At 40.9% G+C, this 24,225-nt stretch overlaps 1 protein-coding gene across 1 annotated transcript in view; it reads left to right on the forward strand.

The window, feature by feature from the left end:
- EML6 (EMAP like 6) overlaps window positions 1–24,225 on the forward strand; it is a gene marked incomplete at its 5' end in the record, with an annotated part of 91,382 nt that overhangs the window by 12,039 nt on the left and 55,118 nt on the right. The window contains 4 exons of the mRNA XM_083856913.1: window positions 14,374–14,533; window positions 19,853–19,951; window positions 20,997–21,065; window positions 23,550–23,735. Of these exons, the coding sequence (XP_083713039.1) occupies window positions 14,374–14,533; window positions 19,853–19,951; window positions 20,997–21,065; window positions 23,550–23,735 (514 nt within the window). The remainder of the gene's footprint in view (window positions 1–14,373; window positions 14,534–19,852; window positions 19,952–20,996; window positions 21,066–23,549; window positions 23,736–24,225) is intronic.

Below are 24,225 nucleotides of genomic sequence, written 5' to 3' on the forward strand. Positions count from 1 at the left end.
TTAGAATCCTTGTATTTTAGATTATGCTTCATTTGATTGAATATATTTTCCTTTTTTCTCAGATTTATTTTATTTATATTTCTTACATTGCTGTAACAAGAAGGCCCAGCTGACAGAGTGAATAAAGATGAGTGCTTCTCACCAGCCTTCAGGGAGATGACTTCAGAATTATCAATTAAACTCCCACTCAGCTGCTGGAATCTGCTCTTCATCATGACCCCCCAGTCACCCCCTCTAAAGGCTGCCTCAGTCTCTCTAACTCTGAGACACTCTCTGACTAATATTTGGGAAGTTTCCTTGTTGTCTTATTTCCTCTTCATTCCATTCTTGCATCCTTTTTGGTTTGTTTGCTTGTTCCATTCTCACCTTTCTGCCTTAACATCCGTATTTGTGTTGTGGCTCTTCCCCTGAGTCGTTGAGAGCAATTCAGTTCATCAGCAGAGGTGTTTGTTCTGAAGAAGGGACTGGATTTTTCCCAAAACACTCACCTGAAACCTGAGACCAACCTTCTGTGGAACAAGCTATTTCCATCTGCCTAGGAGGAACTGGGACTCAACTGTGTGTATTACCTGTAAAGGCATTAAATGAAAACCTACAAAGGCTCCTCTTCCTAAACCTACATCTCGAAGTGAAGGAGGATTTAAAATGAGGAATTGTTGGGAAATAGATGCCAATATCCAGGCTTTTTTGAACTGTACCTGGAGGTTGTAAAACACTAATAAAGAGTGATATCCTGTTGCACCTGGTCTGGATAGCTTTGAAAAAGTTAAAAAACCCCATCCAATGGGCCCTATTTTCAGCCAAATAAGATAACTTGAATATTATTACATTGAAATGCAATAATTTCAGTCATTTTCTAATTAAATTAAAAAGTTAGTATTCTCTAATACCATGTTAAACAAAACAATATTTTTTAAGGTGTGTTCCAGCCAGGTTATGAATCTCATTTCCAGAGTGAAAGTGCAAACATTTCTAGATATGCTTATGGCTTGATTATAAGATCATGAAAGCATATAATTTTACGATTTTAATATTTAAATAGTGAATCTAGAATAAAGCTTTGGCAGTCAATTTTTTTTCCAGTTCTGAGATGATTACAGATCTTTTTTTACTTATTCCAGCTGCCTGCAGAATACAAAAATAAAAGCAAATGTATACAAAATACATTGCTCAAGTTAACACGCATTAAGATTCTGGTTGTTTCCCAATTTGTCTGATATTTTTGCAAGCGAGAGAAAAATGTGGGTAACGTGTCCCACATCAGTCATCTCTAGTAATCTTTTGCTTTCAGAAATACAAATCTGATCAGAAAACACTGACAGCAGTATTTTCAGCCAAGCTGCAAGTGTGTCAGTACTGCAGACTGTAATACAGATAATTTAAACCAGCAAACTTAGGTACCACTGGCATGGGACTCTTCTCAGTTTTATTCTTCCTTCTATGGCAAATCTGGGAATTCCTCCAATGCATGGTTACCTAAATTAAGTCTGCTTCCCATTTGACCCTTTTGCCTATATTGGGAGTACAACAAAATATCTGAATCCCCAAATCAGCTCAGAAGCTGGTTTGCAGTACAAAATTCTAATAACAATACCTTGAGGTGTGTCTCACAGACCCTGGGGAGGCAGTAAGTTGAGTTAGCTGAATTTATTGTGCTCAAATCCTACATTTTAATATGCACTTAAAACATTATGATTGTGGAAACAACTCTGAGAAAAACTGCATTTTGATTTATTTCACTTCAGCAGTTGTGGCAGAGACAGGGGATGTCTGATGCACTTGGCATGTTGGTATTAACTCCTGCTGTTTGGACTCTCTAGAGTAAGATTTTCTATTGTAGAAGTCTAAGAAGCAATTTGATTTTTCTAGTCCTGATGAATTACAGCTTCTCATCCAAAAGTGCTGCTCATATCCACATGAGTCTGAAAAAAATACATCTTTAGAGCTTGCACAACCTTGGTGAGATTCCAGAAGGCAAAGGAATATTTTCCTTTGGCTTGTGTAATTATTATTAATGTTTAAATTTTAAGCTGCTTCTTTCTTGTACTTCAATAGACAGTAGATTGGTGGAATAATAAAATGGACTTTCTAACTTCTCAGGCAGCCTGCTTTTGCATGGCCCTCCAGACTGGGGTGAACTTTATTTCCTAAGTAACTAATAAAGTAATTCCCTTATTTTCTCCTTAATTTATTTATATATATTTTTAATAAAAGCAGATAAAATACTTACAAAACATGGCAGTATATGAATTAGAGGAAATATTCAATAGCATCTCAGGAAAATACTAAGGATTAAAAAGAAATGAAAAGTGGAACAATCAAAACATTTTTAAGTGACATACAAAGCTGATTTGACAATTAAGCATAATAGAATTATTGTTTTACACATAAAAATAATCAATGAAACAAGAAACAGAACAAAATACAATAAACCTTTCTCCTGATTATAATTTCTGTATACAATTAACTTCTAAAAATGAACAAGGTGAATTTCTGCCTTTCACTAGATAGAGGTGCAGCTTCTTTAATTCACAGACTTTTGGGGTCTTACACAAAGGGTAACAGTTTGCTACTATTTCAGTAATTTCTGTAAAGATAAACTTAGCAATATTTGTATGTGCTGAGTGAAGGAAGATGTGTGTTGATGGTGATTTTTCTAATATATGTGAGTTGAGAGTATTTAGATGTACTTTCACAAGTGGAGCAAAATACACACCATCCTTCAGTGTAAACAGCTGAGTTTTGGACACATTTCAAATATTTGCAGGCAGTGCCATGAGCCAAACTCCCATTAAAAGTGTGTCCTTTGCTTACTTGTGACTAATAAGGATTGTTTTTTTCAGTATAAAGCTTCAAAATGAGCTTCCTTTCTCTAGACATTTAGAAACCTCCACTCAGCCAAGCAAACACCTCAGATCCATGAGATGTTTAGTGTAACATCCCTGTCTTAGACATCAGAGATTCCGCTGGGGAAAAGGACCTTGGCTGGAGGATGAATTTTGTGGTATCAAGTTGATGTGGACTTGAGTCTTAGCATTTGTTCTGATTAAAAGCAGCTCTGTCCTGTGAGAATTTTCTGTTGTCTACCACCTGTTAAGCACAGATTGTTCTCAGGTGAGCATTTCACCTGAATTTAATCAGCAGGATTTGGAAGTAACAGAACTAACCCAAGCACCAGGCAAGGAAAGTCCCTGCACCTTGGCTTGCCAGGCCTTCATTTGTAACAAACCTGGGTCAGCTGGAATGTGGAGGGAGCAGGAGCTTATATAAAGGGTTCAGCTGTTCAACTGCCCTCTCTAGAGCTGCTCCAGAGCCTTGGTAAGTACTTCTTTTACAAAGGAGAAAAGCCTAAAGGGGTAGCAGTGAGAATTTCCAATCAGCATTAAATACTGAGTGTATTGCTTTGGTGTTTTTTGTTTATCTTTCTAGGTTTTATGTGCACAGTATTGATAGGCTATTGGTGAATCATTTGTTGGTTTTACCATGGTGCTGCATAACTCTGTCATCAGCAGGACAGTGGAGTATGGTGAAATCAAGGTGTTGGTTTTAATCTTTAATGGTTCTGTGTGTTGGCTCTAAAGCAATGGCACTTTGCTGCTTTTTGTTTAATAACAGGCTGTAGCTGGGTGAGGTCTTGCAGCTTGAATAGGCTCTGGGAAACCAGGTAAATTCTGTTACCTGAGAAGTTTAACAGAGGTTTTGTTTAATCTGTCTCACACAAAAGAGACACTTGACACTTAGAATTATCAGGCTGTGTTAGACAATATAAAGCAAGGTAACAAAAGTCACACTTATTTAAGTAAGTGCTTTTCACAAAAAAATAAAACTATGTTTTGGATAATTGTAGAGAAACCTTTTTTTGTCTGGATTGTTAGACAAAAGGCAAATGGATTTATAATAAGTATTTGTTATAAACAGTGTTTGAACTTCTAGGAGTAGTGTTTGTATTTGTTTTCTGTGTAATTAACTGGTGAAGCAGAATTTCAGAAGCTTGGCAAGAGTGTTTGTTCATAGAACTGATAATTCCTGACTTTGCTACTGATCTATTGTGACTGGAAGTTTAGAGAACAGACCCATTCTCATGTTACCTATGGCTCCTATTTGCTCTGCAGTGGTTTCTGCCCCAGTTGATGTTTGTTGTTATTCACTTCAGCATGGCCAAACAGAGAGCAGGATTTCCACATGATCGTATAAGAATTTCATATTTCCTTCCTGTTTCTACTGATTTTCAACCTCTGAACTAGAAAGATATTTTCCCTGAGAACAGTTGTTGGTCTTGGCTTTGCATTCCTATGAGATAACAAGAAAAAAGCATTCTTAGAAGAACTGAAAACGCCCACTGTCCTGAGGCGTCTAAAAATGAGCATTTTTTACTAGCCACATCTAATATTGCCACATTTATCATTCCTGTAGACATTCAGTGTACAAAGAATGACCTGCTTCTGACCTGTGAAATGCAGCAGTGTGTTGGTTTGATATATTATAGAATCAAAAGCTTCCTCTTCTCTTCTTGCCATTAAAGTGCCTAAACTTTAAATATTGCAGGGCAGGATAGCCATGAGAAGAAGGCCCAAATAGGATGCAGCTGTAACCCCCAAATTGGATGCAGCTGTGTGTTAGTTGCCCTTGAAGTAAGAACACTTGCCCTAGGCTTAAAGTCCTTATTTCTAACCATCAGGTGAGGGCAAACCTATGCAAACAGTATTATTATCCCAGTATGAATTTTTTAACAACAGCCTGGGAGTTTTGTTAGACCACACAATTTGTCATAGATGTGACTATACCTGGGGATTTTCAATAGGATGAGATTAAATATCTTAAAATAAAAATGAAAGTGGGAGCAAACCAGGAAAGTTGTGACAATGGCTGTTTTTTTCCCCCCTTGTTCTCTGCAGTATTTCCCATTTCCCCTTGGCTGTTCTCTGGGCTTCTTAGTTATTTTTATCACATCTTCTATATTCATTTTGCAGCTCCCCGTGATTCCTCTTTTTGTCAGCTCTGTCTTTTGTCTGTCCTGTTTCCAAAATTTTCTTCCCATTTTCCCTCTCTTCTTTCTTAACTGTTCCTGCAAATGTTTTGATTCGGACTGTGATCTGCGTAGTTATACCCGTATTCAGTGCTGACTGTTGGCTATACAAAAAGCAGAGTAGATCCAGGAAATGTCAAAGCAGTTGTTCCTGAGTCAGCCTCCGGAGGGAACAGGAGAATCCCCCCCAGGAATATCTCTTGCTGTGCTGCCAAGCACGGGGGCCATCTGCGCCCATCCCCGTGCTTCGGGCAGTTAATAAATTAGTGCATGTGGGCAATTAATTAGTGCTCAGATTTGTTGTTCACTGTGACCACCAGTTGTAGAGCTGTCAGCTTAATCTCAGCCTGAATGATTGTCACATCTCCGCCTTTGGGGGGAAGGCACAGCTACATCCAGATCGTTTTCAGTTGTTTCAGCCCTGGAGTGTGATGAAATGGGAAAAAATAAAGGGTTTGATTGCCAGCAGCTGTACCTGGTTTGTGTATCTGGTTTGGGTTGCATTTGGTTCTGGTGTTTCCACAATCAGGCTGGAATAAGGTGAACACGGGAAATAAAGGAGGCTCCAATATGTGACAGTGATTTCTTCACTTCCAGGCTTTATCTGATGTATGAATTTTGTATTTTCCATCTCAGTGTTCAGACCAGCCTTCAAATTCTTTATACCAGATGAACACAAAAGTGTTGCAGGTTCCTGTTGAGCAGTACTGGACTTACAGCAGTGTTTCATTAGCTTTCCACGTATTGAGAAATCACTGATAGCATTTAAGTTGCTGTTTTCATTTCAGCATCATAGACCAATATCTACTTGCTGGTTTATTGTGTATTTTATTACAGAATGTGTTACATTGTCCATAAAGTATCATAAGCATAGAATAAGGTAGGGGCAAATGCAATGCTGAACTAAGTACAGTTTTTGCTTTCCCAACTCTCTCTTTTTAGTCTCCTGTTCTAGCAGATTTTTCTTTACAACTGATTGTTTCAGGTCCATTCTACTGATTGCATCAAATCATAATGTTTATATTGAAATGGGTGACATCTCTATCTGTTTTGGGTATTAATTTACAACTGCTTTGGCCATCAAAATGAGTGTTTGGTTCATCATCACGAAGGCAAACATCATTGGACTCAAATGGGAACTCGAGCATGTGTGGACAAACTGGAATATGGTCGTTGAATTTCAGTCACACAGCAGGGTCCTTATTGGGGTAGTGTAGCTCATAAGAAATACTGGGTATTTTTCCTCAATCAGTTGTTACTTAAAACCCACAATTCATGTGAACATCAGCAGTTGTTGCTTAGTGTTGTGGTTTGAAAGCAAAATGAATGAGAGGCTCCAAGTCAGAGATATAATTTAATAAGAAGAAAGGTAGAAAGGTAAAAGTAAAATAAAATAAATACAATAACACAAAGGATCACTGACAGAGTCAGAATACAACCTGAGCAGGATGGTGGAAGCAGTCCAGGTGAGGTGCTCTTCCTGAAGCAGTGATCCTGTAGAAAGGTCTGGTAGCTCTGGTCCTCTGGGAATCCAGTGGATAAGTGCTACCTGCACTGTCTCACATACCAGCTTATATCCAGGTGAGAATGCTTGGCTCCTCCCCCTGGGCAGAACATCTCACAATAGCATGAGAAGTGTGAAATGGGTCCTTGATGGCCCATTAACAGAGATAACCCCTGGAGGGAGTTACCCGTGACTCATGGGCCATTATCAGAAGACACTCCAAAGGCCATTAGCAGAAAAGGCAGGAGGCTTGGGAAAACACTACCCCACCTGGTTTCAACAGTTCATGAAGATGGTGATAGAATAAATACTTTGTGTACATCCTACACTGCAACCCAGGACACTTAGTTTTCAGTGTCATAATGTGGGCTTTGGATAATGTCACCCTGATCTTTTTCAACCTTCTGATGTTTGCATTTTTGTAGTGGAGTTTCTCACGGATTGTAACATAAACAAAGTGATTGTTTTCGCATTCCTCTCTGGAGGAGGGACAGTTGATGGACTTCTAATTTGACCAGTGGGGTTGGAGAGGTGGCAGCCTCACTCTCCAGTCTCTGGTCATTGTCCAGAATCTACATAAACCCAGGTGAAAAATAAACTGTCTCTCTTTTTGCTCTGACAACCTGTGTGAGTGTCGTTCTTTTCATGTCCTCTAGTGACAGATAAAATCTCTGGGAGAAGAGCTTTACACTGGGAGAAGCTCAAGAGTTTCAAAATATCCATGAGCTATCCATAAAATAAACCTGTGCAAGGAAATAAATCATAGTGCCACGAGAAATTCCATGTTCTGCCATGCTCAGGCCTTTTGGACCTGATCTGTCAAGAGTTCTAATAAGCCTTGGGCAGCTGAACAGACCTTATTGACATGTGGTGGAATAACTCCATGGGCTTCAATAACAAACACTGGCACAAGGAGCAGGTCACCAGGAACTTTCCAAGAATAAAGAGTGGCAAGAATGGTTATAACTTTGTGTGCTTCTGTCACCATTCTATCTCAGATGACTTCTGGAAAATAGACAGAAATAAAACCCCTGTCAAGATCCCCCTTGGATCTCCAGGGCACTCTAAATGTTTCCAGGACCTTTATTAGCTCTGAGCTACACATCCACTTCATAAAGGATTCAATCCGGGCTTGGTTTGTGGCCTAGCCCAACACAGTGATTTCAGTGATGGTCTGCTCTGGCTTCATTTGGTCTGGGGGTGTTTGCTTCCTCAGAGCAGATGGGAGCTGTCTAGGACAGGCCACTGAATTCCAGAATTGTGGCTCAGAGGCAGTCTGGCTTCTTGGAAGTAGGAAGCTGGTGCAGAGTGATGAGTAAATGCTAAAACCTGTGTCTGTATCACTCTTCTTCCCACGCAGGGAGCATGGAGGGGAAAACCAGCAGTGGAACAGTTAGTAAGAGCTTGGACCTTAAAATGCCTAAATGTTTTTTAGAAAGCCCATCATTCTGTACACATATCTTGTTCTCTGTTATATATAAACAAGATACTGCCATATAGCAATCAAGTAAATGAAAGTGTTGCCCATTGCAGTATTTTTATCAACATTTATGTTTTTATTTTGTCAGGATAAATATGCTCTGTACTTGAGTTGTTTGCAAGAAGCATGTGGCAATATTTAGTATATTTAAAAGTATCATTAGAGCTATATGTTCAGATGTGTAAAAAAAGCAATTCACTTGTATGAATGTGTGCATCAACTGTATTATACATGCAGATATGGAGAAATTGCATATATATACACAGAGTCTCTATGTCTTTGGACCAACAGAGCTGTTCTCTCTGTTCTCCTACTTGTTCCTCATGTCTGCATTGCCCTTCCAAAGCCTCCCTCACCTCCCCTATGGTACATGCCAAATAAAATTGGTTATCATGGTGTGTGATCTGCCTGCCACTCCATTCTGCTCTGCAGGTCTTGGGCTTGTGCTGGAGGAGCCAAAGGTGTTGTGTTGTGCATGGGCAACAATCTCCTATGTTATTAAGAGCTGGATTTTCCTCAAAATATGGTTGTGGTGTTGGTGTTTCAGAACTTATTGGGGACAGATTAGATGTAGGATTAGCCTGTCAGATTCCTGCAGTTTTCTTCTCAATGCTCTCTCATTTTTTACAGATCTGGAGGAGTTTGTGCAGGTTGTTTTGTTGTTACCTTGTTCCTCTTCCTTTTCGGATAATCCCTTGCTTCTGAAGGCCCCGGCATTTGCTTCCATTTAACTGCTGGTCTTTGTTGCATTGTTTCTTTCAATGGGGCTTGATGATGTTTTATATTGTATTCAGAAACAGGGATCAGGCTGCATCCTGCCTTATTTTGCTGCTAAAATAGCTCTGTCTGTACAGTGAGTTCACTTTTGACCCCACAACTGAGGAAAGAAACTCATTTTGCCCTGTGAAATGGAGAATTGCTGAGTGAGTGTTTGTGTTCTTTGCTGCTATGCAAGGACTGCTCTGTCCTTAGCACTGTGTGAGCAGTAAAATGCAGAAGCTCTCTGGTGGTCCCATGTGCTGCTGGCCTGCCAGGAGCCTGGAAGTGTCCTGCCAGGAGCAGCAGGAAGCAACAAAGGAGAAAATACCTGCTGGCACATTGTGGCTATTTTGGGACAGGCTTGGAGCTTCTTGGAAATATTGTTTCTTCAGAGATATTTTTGCTACAGAGAAAGAGACCTCAGAAAAACTGTTGTTGTCTAATATGTTCATTGTTCAAGTGTAGCGGAGTCAGTGCCTTGAGTACTTCACAAGTTTGACTTAAATTCTGAAGAAAGACCTGCTGTGTTCTCTGTTCTGCTAAACTGTGGGGTTTGTAGGTGATTTTTATCATGAAACATGAATTCTTTTGTAATAAATAAAGGGCGGAGATAATATTAATCTCCTTAAAATGCCTTTATTAATCAGCTCTTACAATGGTTGCTGGAGGGGTGTGGCAGCCCGATGCGCCGTGGAGGAGGAGGGTCCTTGTCAGCTCTGCAGCAGGACAGCAGAGCTGGAAAACTCTTCCCTTGTCGGGAGTACACCCAAAGTTCTGAGTTTCCTTTGTTTTCCTCGGGGTCTCACTTCTGGCTTGGTACTTTCAAGTCACAGTGAGTCATAAAAACTGGAAAAATAGTTCTCCTGATACTCTAGGGTTTACATGGCCTAGTATTGGGTTTTGTGTGTTTTAATTTTACTTAGTTTTATTTTTATAAGGGGTTTTTGGTGTTAAAAGAGTCCCGAGATGCACCTGGGGTTTCTAATTTGCATGTACAGGGTTGCCCCCAGGAAGCAGGGGCTGCGGGCTCCCATGGCAGTTTCGCAATCCAATATGGCGTCTTGGAGGTTTTGATGGTGGGCAGCACTAGGGCTGTGAGGTGGGGATGGAACGTGGCGGGCGTGAGTTCCCTTTTTTTGGAGCGGGGCGGCGGTCTGGGGCGCAGGGACACGGCACGGGAGCTCGTGGACGTGCCATCCAGCAGCGGAGGCTGGCTGCCTGGCGGCCGCGCCACATGGTGGTTTTGCAGGCTTTGGGGTTTTCCGCGCCGGGGCTCGGGCCGGGGCGCGCCGCCTCGCAGGGGCGGCAGGAGCCGCACCGGGGCGGGCGGCTCGGCAGCGGCGGGGACTGTGGGGACGCCGGAAGCCAGCCCTGTGGCGGCGGGGGTCGGGGCCGGATGGCCCCACTCACTGGGGTCCCCGCTGTGGGTGGGGAGAAGCGGCCGGTTCTGTTCGCTCTCGCCCCAGGCCGCTGCGCCGCAGCACGGCACCGGCGAGGACGAGCTCCGCCCCAGCGGCTCGCTCCGGGAGTGGGGAGCTTGCAGACAGCCGCCCGCACGGGGGGAGACCAGGGGCGAGGCCTGCGCCTCGCCTCCCTTCGAAGCCCTCTCTCTCGGTCTTCGGTGGTGGCAGCGCTGGCTGCTCCGGCGGTGGGGGTGGGGGAGCCGCGGTGCTGGGCTTCTCTGAATGGAGCTCTCGAGGTCCATTTTTAAGGTGGTCGGGGGGGGGGGGGGGTGCCATGGAGTTGGCCCCTCACTGCTACATTACAAGATAAACATTCCAAATTTCATTTTTATCACTTTCATTGTGAAGAGACTTCCTGAAGAGAGTTGATAGAATACAGACAATATCTACCTCTCCCTAAGTCTCCATTAACATGATCTAGCACTGTTACAGAAAACTGCAGAATTCTGTAAAGGTTTGTCTAAACAGGAAATGTTATTCCAAATTCAAAACTGAATGGATTTGAAGTAGAGATTAATTGGTCAGGGTCTAACTATCTAGAGTTATTTTAGATTAACATCAAATTTGCACATTGCTTTAAAGTGCAAAATGTCCCAGCACTGAGGATGAATTATGTTGTCAAGAGCTGGTGACAGTCCACCTAAGACAGTGACTTCATTCAGAACTGCAGGTGTTTGTTTCCTTTACAAAAAGCAATTTCTTTTTTGTCTAGTGGGATGTTCTGGAAACCAGCTTTAGTTTGTATGAACAGCCAACAGTTGATAGGATGGTCATAAAAAGATTCAAATTAATATGGGATTTGAAATAGAAAACATAAATTATGCACCAAAACTACAAAAGCAAATGTTCAGTTTTCTGCTGCAGTGAAAGTGTTTTGCCTATCTGATAAATAGGATAGTGCAGTGATACATTTAAAAGACCCAGAGTGGTGAGATTTAAATGTCTGTCTCTCATCTGATACACCCGTTTAAAGGTCTCCATCAATTCTGCGTGCCTGTATTAAAGATAACAGAAGTGCTTGCTTTTTGCAGCATCAGGGAGCAATTATCTAATGCAAGTTAACTGCTGTGAGCCAAAATGCATTTTTATTTTGATTACTTTAGACTTTCATGATGTATTTCTGTATTTAGAGCCATAGAAAATTCTGGTTTCTAAAGGGCCTCCAGAGATCATCCAATCCAACTTTCTCTTGAGAGCACAGCCTTAGATTTGGTTATCTAAGGTCCTGTCATACCAATTAAGTCCTAAACTGTTTCCAGTGATGGGAATTCTACCACTTCTCTAAGCAACTGTTCTGATCTTTACTTTTTCTAGTGAAGGATGTTTTCCTTGTATCCAGACAATGTTTCCCACAAAGCAGCTCATGTCTCTTGCCTTTGTCCTCTCGTTGTGCATCCATGTGAAAAGAGCACCTCCACCTTTTCTGTAACTGCTTCTGAGGCTTGAGCCAGATCTAAACTTTTCTACTTAGTTCTATCTTGGAACTTCAGATCCATACTCTGTTTATAAGTGTATGGAACCTCTTGCAGAAAAGCAATATAGACAGAAATACAATGTAAACAAGAAACAAATACTTTTAGTCCTTTGGAATTCTAATGTGTTATTTAAAAAATAATCTTGGATTGGGATATTATTGCAACAGAAATTGTGGAGGTAGTATGAGTTTCCCATCTGGCAAGGGCCCAGGACCAGATGGATCCACTAATGACTTTTATAGAGCATTTCATCAGACCCTGCTGCAACATGTGTCTGGCATCTTTAATTATCCTAAATTAACACAGTTCCAGCCTTGGATGCTTAGATTCAGGCTTGTTGATCTTTGAAGGGAAGGAAAAGGAAATGTTCCCTGAAAGATCATCTTCCTAACAGACCTTTTTATTAATGAGTTATAATGTTAAAATATTATCTGAGCTTTTTGGTTCATCCTGAATGGATTATTTGCTTAAAAGAAGTGCCTTGGGAGAGGCACTTGGGTTAAAGAGATTTTTTTGTAGACACATCACGGAGCTTTTGGAATATACACAAGTGTATTTAGCCAGGAATCCCATTGCTTTCTTTTCTTTTCCTGGAAGGAAGGGAATGGGCACTCCCAAAGCAGTTGATCTCTGCCTCTATCCCTGTGTGTGCAGCCACTCCTGTTGCTGTTCCCACAGAGAGAGGTTCTTGTCTTGTGGGGAAGTGGCTACCAGGGCCAGTGGGCAGCACCACCAGCAACTGCTGCTGCTTTGATCCTTTGTTTGCATCCCAGCTTCTTAGCAAGAGGGAGTTCATATCCTTTTCCCTCAAACCTGGAAAACAGAGACAAATTTTCTGGGGAAATTTCTTCTGCCCATCCTGCATAGATCTTGTTCTCCCTGTAGAAGGAATAGGAATTAATCCTGTAATAATGTGTTTTCTATACCATAAATTGCTGTTGTTTGAATGCCTTGTCTCTTCTAAAGATATTTCTGTATAAATATAACAAAAAATTCAGTATTTTAGTGTTTTCCAGTGGTGCAAATAGCAATGTGGTTTCATTACAAATGGTCTAGTTATGGGATGTTTGCTTAGAAAATGCAGCTTTTCAGTTCAAAACACAGCCAGTGAAGTTGATACCCATTTACGGAGGCAGGGAAGGGCACGGAGATCTTACATCCTGAAGGTAGCACATGTCCACTGTAACAGAGATACTGTATAGGTACAATTACAGTTTTTGTAGTTGAACATGCATCAAGCATATAAGTCATATCCAAGTAACAAACAGTCACCAAGAGCTGTTCTTGAAATTTGCCTTTATTTCCTTCCTCTAACCCACTGCTCTGTATGCCAAAAATAAGTCCTTGGTTATTTAACAGTCAGACTGAACGTGGGCACGGGGGAGCGCATTGGAAAGGCTGGTGGCAGGAGATGAATGTCCTCAGCAGGGCTGGGAAATCAGACTGCTAATTCAGGTGCCAAAAATTGATATTATTCCCTAATTTTAGTTCCCCCACTGGCTGACTTCATGCATCAAAAAGAATAAAACAAATCCCAGAGACATTCAGTACTGACGTGTTGGTGTTTAGGAAATGCGTTTGTGCTCTTAACCCAAGAGGAGGCTCTGGTATGTGAGAACTGCTCTGTGCTAAATTGTGGCACACGTAATTAAGTTCTGCTCTAGCAGTGAGAGAGATTAGCCCAATTATATTTTCTTACTTTTCTTGAAGAAAAGTATTCTAAGTTAATTACAGCTAGCTCACCTTAAGTTTGTGGTGTCACCTTTTATTGCCTGTATAGGTGTAGAACTGAGGTGAATTAGCTGACACACAATATAATGTACAACTCAAGCCTGGAGGGGGAAGAAGGAATGGGCAGGGGAGATAAAACAGTTGAATTATGGTAAAACTGTTCTTTTTTTTATGAAATGCATATGCTTACAAAACTTTCTTGAGCTTTTGGATTAACTTTTCTTAATAATTAGTTTTATCTGTTCTTGGGATAGCGGAAGTATTCAGCTCCCTTCAGCCACCTGGTGAGTGCCAGTTTATTAATAGGATGTTTTTCCTTATTCCATGTATAGCTCACATACTCAGCCATTGTTCAAATTTGTTTCCTGGGTAACTGTGTAAAAGTGCCTTTGTATTCATATGACTTTGCAGAGAGGTTTTATTCTTATTTCATATCTGAAGGGTTGTGAACAGAAATACAAATAAGAAATACAGAATCAAAACAGAAATGTTTTGATTCTGGTGAAACCATTTATTTCTGTGTCTCTTCTGAGATTGCTATGTTTAAATATATAAAGACAAGAGGATTTCTTGTGTGTGTTTCTCATCGTGAACAATATCCATCATTCAGCCTCTGGTCCATATTTCAGAATATTTGAGCTGATGTGCAAAAGAGGAATAATTAGTAGAAAGATCATCCATTATAAACCTGTGAAAGAATAAGATCCAAGTCTGTGTTCAATCAGTTTATCAATCAAAAGTATTTAAAAATTCTCTGGTTATGCTCTTCCTTTATCTAGTTGAAATATTATTACATGATAAATTGTATTCTGCACTCACTATGTCAGTCTCAGCAAAACATTTCAAGTAAATACTGGAATTATTGACCGAGTTTTGAAGACAGCTGCTGTGATCATTCCCAAAGTACGTTATAACTTTCAGTGTGTTGTTTGCAGCCTTGCAGTTCACCCGGATAAAACGTTGGTAGCCACGGGGCAGGTTGGGAAGGATCCTTACATTTGCATCTGGGATTCCTACCGTGTCCAGACCGTGTCTGTCCTGAAGGATGCACACACGCACGGAGTCGCCTGCCTGGCCTTTGACTCGGACGGCCAGGTCAGTACAGCTCCTCCTCTGAGTTCTCAACTGAGCTGGGTTTCTAGTTCACTGAGAGATGCACCTTAAATGTTTTGTGTTTCAGCAGCTGCAGGGCTGCAGTGTTGGAACCCCTGTTACAACTGAATTTTGGTTGCCATTCAAGGCCTTGGTTTGTATCGTAATTGTAATTGCAGTGGGAGGACTGCAAGCGCAACTCTTGCACAAACAGTGCTTTTGGGATGAAATCACAGCCTGGCATCCCAGTGGAGTGGAGGCATTGGGTGTTGGACAGGTACCCAGAGCAGAAATGCCCCTCTGTGGCTTAACTGAAATGGCTTCACCACGTACTTGTCACCTGCTGTGCAAAGAAATCAGTTCCTGGCAAAGCCCTCGGAACCCTGCAGCTTTTCTGGCAGAAGAGCTGCACTAATCTCACTGCTGGGAGAGTCTCCTTGGCTGGGGCACACTGGCAATTTAATTGAATAATGGCATTAGGACACACAGTGTGGCTTTCTACAATGTGATTAGTCTAGATGATATCTTGAAACAAAATTTAAAATACAGCTAAATGGTGGGCTGTTCCCAGCTCAACACAATGATTTTTTTTCCCCTCTGGCAGTGCTAAAAGTGTTAGGTAAATAGACCTAAAATTCACATATACCTGAGAAATACTTCACAGAGCTTTATAAATAAATATCTAGCTGTGCAGTTTTGTAATTTTTGATGACAATTTTGTCCTGATGAGTTTCCTGATGTAATACTTGCTCAAGTATTTTTAGGAATGCTTAGATTAGCTGACACCAAAAACCTCAGACAAAAAAAACCCCCTCAGATTAACAGAACAAAATTTTGAATGGTGTAATATTTTTTTAAGATACTGCTTATTTAGAAATAAATGCTTTTAATTTTTGTCCCTCATTTTTAACTTCATAAGACTGGTGGCTAAGCTTTTTTTAAAGCTACTCAAGCACCTCATGGGAATGAGCCGGAGGGGTGTTTGAGGTGGAGGCCTTCATGAAGACCCTGATGAGTGCTTGCTGTAATTAAAAGCCAAACTCACTGCCACATTGACCTTGCAGAACAGTGACAATTCCCTTTCTGGAAGTGCTTGAGAAATTGCAGTTTATTCTGGAAATAAAAATTTGCATTAAACACTTCTATATGTGGAGAACGACCAATGCTGGAGAACATGAATATGGATAATGCATCTTTTTGCCACTCTTCCTGGCTTTGCAGGAGAAGCTGCTGTGCTGAGCCAGAATTAAAGGGTATGGGAGGAAGTCTGTCACTATTTGGAGCTCAGAGCTGCTGGCAGTTCTGGTTTGTTTAGTCAGCATTTCCAAGAGAGCTGGTGTCTGTGACAGGGCAAAACAGACTGTGCAGACACTGCTTGCACCTCCCAGTGCAAAGCTTTCCTTCTTTTATATCCAAAGGCTGTTAACAGCCAGGTAAGATCTATATTCCAGCCCCAAAACACAAATAAATGCAACAATAAGGAATGGTATAGATGCAGTAAGAACTGTATTCTTTTCACAGCTAACTCTGCAAGCTGTCCACTTCCTAAAGACAAGTAGGCAGAGGCAAAGCCCAGGTGACTGCTGCATTCCCAGAGTGGATCTCCATGGATTCAGCTTGGCTCCTTGTGCATTCCTGTCTGGGTGCTGCTCCATGTGTGAGGTCTCAAACAGGGCCATCCCACCTCTCTCTGAGCCAAATTAATTTGTTCTTGTTGAACCAGAAACTCTGGGATGTCTGTTTCTTTTGGATGAATTAATGGGGAAATATTCCTCCTGGCCAGACTGGAGCTGACCCTGCACGGAGGCAGCACAGTTGTTCCTGCACTGCTTCCCTGGCCTCGTGTTCCACAGGGTGGGAAATGCAGATCAGTGTGCACGGGGTTTGTTTTTATTTCTAATAAATGGAGATCATCAATACAGAGGGGAGAGCTTGAATGCTTCCTTTAGTTTATTTACCTTCAAAACAGCTTTTGGAGACAAATAGAGTCAGAGTAAATTTCCTATTTTGTGTTACCTGTGATTAATACAGTCCTGATGGGAGCTACATTTCTTGCAGAAGTGTTGCTATTTAAAAATACATATTTTAGTTTGGGCTTTTTCTGTCTGAGCAGGAACTGCCATTTGGCAGGAGGGAAACTGCGCTTTGTTCAAATGTTTAATGAGGAGCTGTCATTTTGCCTGTAATTAAAAATGTCTCCTCTTCAATCAGGAGTTAATTACAGTTTCCCTTAAAAGTACTAACATCTCCCCTTCACAGAATTACCTGCAAAGCAGATGCCTCATACTGAACTGTTTTATCAATATCACACAGTTCAATTTCTGCTCTGAGTTATTTCAGATTAACCCTTTTTATGTGCTTTCTAAAAATATTTTTTAATGGAGTGGGAAGGGCACTGCCATAATGCATGCACACCTAATGAAAGCATTAAAAATGCAACACTAGGCTTCTTTAGCCAGATCTTCCAAATCTGTGTAGGTTTAAAAATAATTGTTTAATTATGAGCCTAAACTACTTGGCATATATTTTCTTCTGGTAGTTGTGTGGATTCTCTGAATAGAATTCTGTCAAATTCCCTTCCAGTAGGAGAACTAAAAGTGTGTTTCAACCAAAAAGGAAATTCAGCATTTATCACTTTCTGCCAGTGGGAGACCTTCCTCAGCAGGCCAAGGTTAAAAAAATATATAAAGTATGTCTTAGTTTCCTGTAGTGCTTTCCCTGCTGATAACAAAGTCAGCTAAGGAATAAACTTTCTAACACATTTTGAAGTTTTAGAAAGCAGCCATTCCTTATTCCAGCATTGGACACAGGTGGAGGAGTGATTTTTTTTCTTTAATCAAATGTGTCTCGTGAAACTTTGCAACAGGTCATTTATTCCATCCTGATCAGACATATTACAATACACTTCCCAGCTAATACATAAACACCACTTTCCCTAGAACTAATTTCCATGCATTTTCCCCTTACTGGAACTCTTTTTATGGTCCTAGAGGATTGTCTATATGGGTCTCTGCTGGTTGTACTCAGTGAGAGCCCCAATATTGTAATATGACCTTGCCTTGAACTTCTCAGGGCATGCATTGGGTGTTTCTGTTACATAACTGCCACAAACTCCGCTCAGGTTCCTCATCTGTTTATCCACCGCTTCCAGCTACCTTTAGTATTCAGTGTGTCTTTTATATTCTTTTATCTATTTTGCTTGTTAATAGCTATGCTCTATTCTGCAATTTCAAGGGAATTGAACATTTCTATTCTTTGTGTTGTCTGTCAAGTCCCTTTTGCTTGAGACTGTCTCTTCTAGACAAGCCTCAATACTTCCTTTTCCAGCACAAAGTGGTACAACTGTAACACTGATTTAAATTGCTTTCCAAAATCAAGAGAGTATAATTGCAGATTGTCCTACACTCCCTGGATGGAAAATGTTCTCTTCGCCCTAACTCTTAGTCATGGTTGTCACTAAAGTACCCTGAGGGGAGCCATTAATACTGCTTGGGAACAGGAATGTTTAGGAGGCCATGTATAGGCATTGTCTGCACATATGAAATAGGTCCCATTCCCACTGTTGGGCTGCTGGTGGGCACAGGGCTCCTGTGTGTGATTCTTCTGTCCTCAGTGCCGTTGGGCTAGTGGAGTTTCTCAGTGGGAGTGGTGGAACACTGACACTGACCAGCTCCAGCACCCTGAGTTCTATTGACATTTTGAGTTAAAGCACAGAAATCCTTTCACATTGTGACTTCCTGCAAAAACTAATTTTATTTCTCTCTTCTGCAATACAAGCTTCTTTAACTCTTTCTTCACAACTCCATTATGAGTCAGAGTTCTGCCCCATCTCTGTAGGGTGAACCCTCCAAGGGAACCTTGTTCCTCCCAACAATATCCAGATTGCCCCATGAAAGCCTTATGTTCCTCTTGGAACAGGTAATTTAATTTCTCTGTATTTTTATTTCTGTGGAAGGAGACTGGACTTGGAAGGAACTTGTGGTATAAGTCTGTAAATAGTTTTTTCTGGTGGTGTTGGTGAGGGTTATTGAGTTGGGTTTTTTGGGGGTTTTTTGTTCGGTTGTTTTCATTAATACCACATTGCTTGGTGCATTTTCTGGTGGGACAGTAGATGAGTTCTATATTATTCATTAGGCAGGTTTTGCATTGGGGTAATGCCTGTTGTCATCTCTCATTAAACCAAAGTTCCAAAACATCTCTTTCATTCCTCTTAATCAAGAAACTGTAACTATTTAGACAGTGAAGGGCATGTGAACCTACTGCAATTAATGCAGAGCCTGTCATGGGGCTCTCCCAGGAGGGAAGAGGTGCACTCAGTATTTATACTCAGGAATGGGATGGAAAGGCCTTGAGTACCTGCTCTCTGAATTACTGCTACAGAATGAAAACTGGAGCATTCTGTTCCTCTATGAACAGTTATTTCCTCTCTCTATTATTCCATTGTTGAGAGCTGTATTGCATTTAATATCTTTCCTAATATAGCATTTTGGAGGAGTCTGTGGTAACAACTCTTATTTTTGTTTGGTGGCTCAGTCCTTTTGTGTTATCACAGACAGGTCCAGATTTTAAACAATTTGCTTACTCAAAATTTGAGCCAATTTTTTTATGGAATTCATATAAAGTTGGACAAAATTAGGGTAGTTGCTGGAAGGGAAAAGACCTACAACTTCTACACTAATGGCTGGTCTTCTGGGCATGTCGCAGATGGATGCACTCTGCTTTTTCCCTTCCAGAATGCCTCCTCCATTTTATTCTGTTCTTTTTATTTTTCCAATATTGAAATGGGAACGTATTAAAATTAAGTTATTTTAATTGATGACCATTAAAACTTTAATTTAGTTTGGTTATTGGTTAATTATTTTAGTTATTTTAACTTGTGATGTGATACGCTAAACTGAAAAGGGCAATTATTAAAAGTACATTCAGTTCTGGTTCTAAAGCTCAACAAAATGAGCATAACAAACAAAGCAGTAGTTGGAAATAGTGAAAGCTTTTATTTCCTTTTCACTTTTATTATCAGATTAATAAATCAACACTAGAGAAGTGTGCACCTGAAATAAGCATCTCAGATGTTTCAGAGTAAGAATTTCATTTGGAGCATTAGTAGCCTGAAATCCATAACCTGACCTTTTAGAGAAGATGAGACGTTTCAGTGCTCTCTTCAGTGAGTAAATGTTGAGTGTGAATGTCTGTGCCTTTGGAATGTGGTTCAAATCCAGGTCACATGTGGGAAAAGCCATTTTTGCACATAATCCTGGGAACTACCGCTAAGTGATTAGGGGTTGATTTCCTGTTAACTGGATTGCTGTTGTTTTTCCCCAGCGTTTGGCTTCTGTGGGACTGGATGCCAAAAACACAGTGTGTATTTGGGACTGGAAGAGAGGAAAGCTCCTGGCAACAGCTACAGGCCATTCTGACAGGGTAATTGTATGGAAGCATTCCTGGATTTTGTCTGGGAGGTGCACGGGTGTTTCAAAAATAATTTTTGTTTCTGTTAGAATTACAAAGGTAATTCTGGTCATTCTACCTGGCTTTTAAAATACTGGACAAGATATTTATTCCTTCTCATTGTGCCAAGGCAGTGCTAAGTAAGCCTGGGGAGGAAATATGTTGTACCTACATGCTGAGTAGGCTGATCTGTAGCTCTTCATATGAGATGTGAAATGGGAGCTCAGTGGCCAAAGATCATCTTGTCTCTGGGTATGCCAAAAAGACAAATTATCCTGAGGGCAAATTTATTTATATCCCTTTCAGCGTTCCTTAAGACAGTTACCTGTAGAAGAAACTTGATTGAGATAAATATTTCTTTTATATCTGTTAGCTTCAGGTAAAGGATCATAACTTGAATAAAGGTGAGAACTGACCAGGTTTAGGTTTAGAATGTTATTCAGGATTAGGAAATGTTTTACCAGGTTTAGAATAATCAGAATACCTCCCTGACATATATAAGCACATGGATGCATACATTAAAATAAATTATGGATACAATCTGACAACTTGTAAATATATTATCATATTATAACCTTTTTTAAATGTGTTTTGCTACTGACCTCAGTTAGTGCAAGATCAGGTTCTGAATTAGCAGAATTCTCCAGGACAGGCTAGAAGTACTAAAATCTTAGTCCCAGTAGACTTTTCTAACCACAAAAAGGAGCTTCTGCACAGAAGAGGGAGTGGGACAGAATGCACCTATGTAAATATTGTTTATTCAATATTATCTTGGAGCTGGAATGGATTGGCAGTGTGGAGTGAGGGATGAAGTGTATTGACAGAACTGTGTGAGGAACCCTCCGTGTTTGCCTTGGCCTTTTGATTACAAAGAATTCCAAATTTACCTATAGAGTGTTCTTTCATTTTCAGTAATATGTTCCAACAGAAATTATGGCTAAGCACTGGTAAAAGCAAGCTGAACCTAGATGCCATTACTGTCTAGGTTAAAATATCATCTTAATATATTTCTTAACAGATATTTGATATTTCCTGGGATCAATATCAGCCAAACAGAATTGTCAGCTGTGGAGTAAAACACATAAAGGTAAAGAGCTTTCATTGTTTACTTGGCAAAAGTACTTGCATAAGAGAAATCTGTTTTGTTACCTGACCAGAACTTGAAATATAGGACAGACTGTGTATATATATATATATATATATATATGTATTTAATGCTGTGAATGTTTTGCAGAATGTTTTGTTTGAAGCCAGTTCAGACATTCAGCAGTGCCTGAGCTGCAGATTACCTGAACAAGAGAGTCAGGGAGATCCTTTGGTGTAATTTTCATCATTATATACTTAAAATTTTGAGTCTTCTGCCCCCTCCATTCCACCCTAATGGTCTCAGCCTTTAGGAGTTTCCTCATGCAGCATCACAAAGCGTCACTGTGCAGCTGTAGGAGGAGCCAAGGTAAAAAGTGTGACAGAATGGCCTTGGGCTCCTCGTGTAACACCACTGACAAGTGTGCAGGGCCTGCAGAGGCAAAACTGGTGCACCACTATTTGCTCCCTCTATAGAAGTGTTTGAAATAGAAACCTAGATATATATTAGATGTTTAGGAGCAAACATTCTTATGCCTGTGGAAAACTTAGAAACAAATCCCTGTCTGCCAACATCCCCTTCAGGTTTCTGTTTTTCTCCTGTCTCCTCAAAAACATTCCTAACAGATGGCAATTATTTCACATGATTGGGGTGGGAAGAGAGAGCTTTAACTAGAAGTTTAGGAAACCAGTTAATGTCTCTAGTTCTGGTTCCTGAGAAGCTCGTGCCCTTAAACCACCACTGCTTCAAACTGTGGGTGGTTTTGGCAGCAGTGATCCCATCTGTTGTGTTTTGCAAGCTGTTTTCCAAAACCTGTGTTTGTTTGGCACCTGTCTTCTGTTTAAAATGGCCATAATCACTCTGAACACAGAGTATACCAGGCACTGTAAATACATGGCGATAAAGGAAAAAAATGCAGCATGAAGGGGAAATTACTCCGTGTTCCCCTCCAGTGGTGCTCCAGCAGCAGCCTGAACTTGCTGTTTGGTACAAGGCTGTGGGAATGTGATAAATAACAGCTCTAAAGGAATTGTATCACTGTGGGAATTGAGACTGATGCTTGGGAATTGTGATGTTTATTCCTTTAGCAGTCCAGTTCTGCTGGCTCATTTGGCTGAGCAGGGATTAGAAGCTGAAGTAAAGCCCAGGAGCTAAGGAATCTCTCATGGAGCTCAGGATTCTCCCTCCACCCTTCTAGCACTGCTGCCTGCTCTCCAACCCTTCCCCAGCTGACCAGAAGGGAGGAGAATTTAGATTTTACTCAAGTAATGAAAGCCCTGGGGGCAGTATTCCCTCTGCCTTCTAAATTGGATGATGTTAAGAAGCAGTAAAAAACCTTGATCCAAGGATTTTTCTGGAATAAAGAATTTTAGAAAAATACCTAAAAATTTGGCTGTAGGCAAATGATTTGGGAATAGATGGACACGATGAACCCGTGTCAGACACTTCACTATGCCTGTCCAGTGTCTGTCAGATGACAGAGCAGGGATGGCTCCATTGACACACTGTGCTGTGCTGCACCCCAGGGATTTGGTGTTCTGTATCTGCACCTGACCAGGATGTCCTGGTGCTGACAGGATTAGAGATTTCAGCACTTCTCTTGCACATCTCTCATTGATATTCTCTTTATTTTGCCTTCCCCTGAAGGTCTGGTCCTTGAGTGGGAACTGAGTACACAAACTGTGACCTCTGCTTGATAAATGATGTTTGTTTAAATAAATAAATTTAAAAAGCACTCTTATTCAAAAATAAGCAGCCTGATATTTCTAGCTCACCTCCAAAGACAACCTTCTGAGACAATTTCTGTTTTCTTCACTCTTCTTCTCCCCAGTCAGTCTGAGATTCCTTTGTGCAGAATGTTAATGACTTTTGTGTGGCAGCTGAGCGAGTCCCTTTCCACACTTGGAATCTGTTACTCTGAGAGTCAGGGAGTTGTCTCACGTACGAGTGTTTGCAGTCCCCATGGAACAGATGGGTTTCCCAGTAACTGTGACTATATTTGAGGGGCAGAACTCTTTCAGCGCACTGGAGAAGGGCAGAAATGTCTGCTCTAGCATGCATGTTGTGTAAGATAAAGTATTTTATAACTTCAGTGATATAGTTGTGCTTTGCAGACAAGAAAATTGGGATTTTTTTGGGTTTAAAAACATGCACTTGTCTGGACAGCATTTCCCAACAAAACCTGATAAAGGACAGTGAGAGAATGAGAAGGGGCAGTGTGGCAGTAGTGAGGCAGCATTGAGCCTCCCCCCCCCAAGCAGTTTGATTATTTGGTTTTGGTTTAGATGTACTACATTTGCCTGGATCTTTCCTTGGTAAATGAGCAGGCTTTGGAGTGGTGGGTGTTCTGATAGGACTGAAGGAATCACTTCAGTGCCTGCCAAGACACTGGTCTGTCAGGATGTGTGTCTGAGATCTGTACTCTAAGGTGAAAAAACAGAAATTCTGCAGAAACCTCTCCAAATCTGTGTAATTTGCATTTCACAGTTCTGGACATTGTGTGGAAACGCCCTGACAGCAAAGAGAGGAATATTTGGTAAAACAGGAGATCTCCAAACAATCCTGTGTTTAGCCTGTGCTAAAGAAGACATCACCTACTCTGGGGCTTTAAATGGAGACATCTATGTTTGGAAAGGGCTCAACTTGGTCCGCACAATTCAAGGAGCACACAGTGTAAGTGGTGTTTTCATGTCTGTTTGATAAGGAACTGTTAATTGAATTGAAAAACTTCCTGAAGGCTTAGCTACAAAGCTTTCCTTCTATTTCGGGTCAGAAGGATGTCTGAGACTGTTCAGCAATTAAGAACTAAAATATAATGTACTTCTTGATGTGCTGCCAAGAGATGCCGAGCTGATAGTGCCAGAACTGCTGGTATTTATAGCCTCCATCTAACCAGGTAAATCAAACCTCAAATGAAGTCTGTAAATCTAAAGTTTCACAGATTGAGTAGCTTCAGTTATAATCAGTTTACTTAGAAATAATTGGTAAGCAGATTATCTAAGCTTAAATAGAATTTTACCACTAAAGTTCCCAACACTGGAGACTGACTCCTCAGAAGAGCTTCAGTGTGGAGCAAACCTGTTGAATCTGTGGGTTGCACTCCAGCCATACTCCAAAGAGTTTACTCCAATTACCTCCATAACACACACCCACAAACCACCAC

The sequence above is a fragment of the Zosterops lateralis genome (genome assembly GCF_965231275.1).
Source record: "Zosterops lateralis genome assembly, chromosome: 3".
Classification (NCBI taxonomy): Eukaryota; Metazoa; Chordata; class Aves; order Passeriformes; family Zosteropidae; genus Zosterops; species Zosterops lateralis.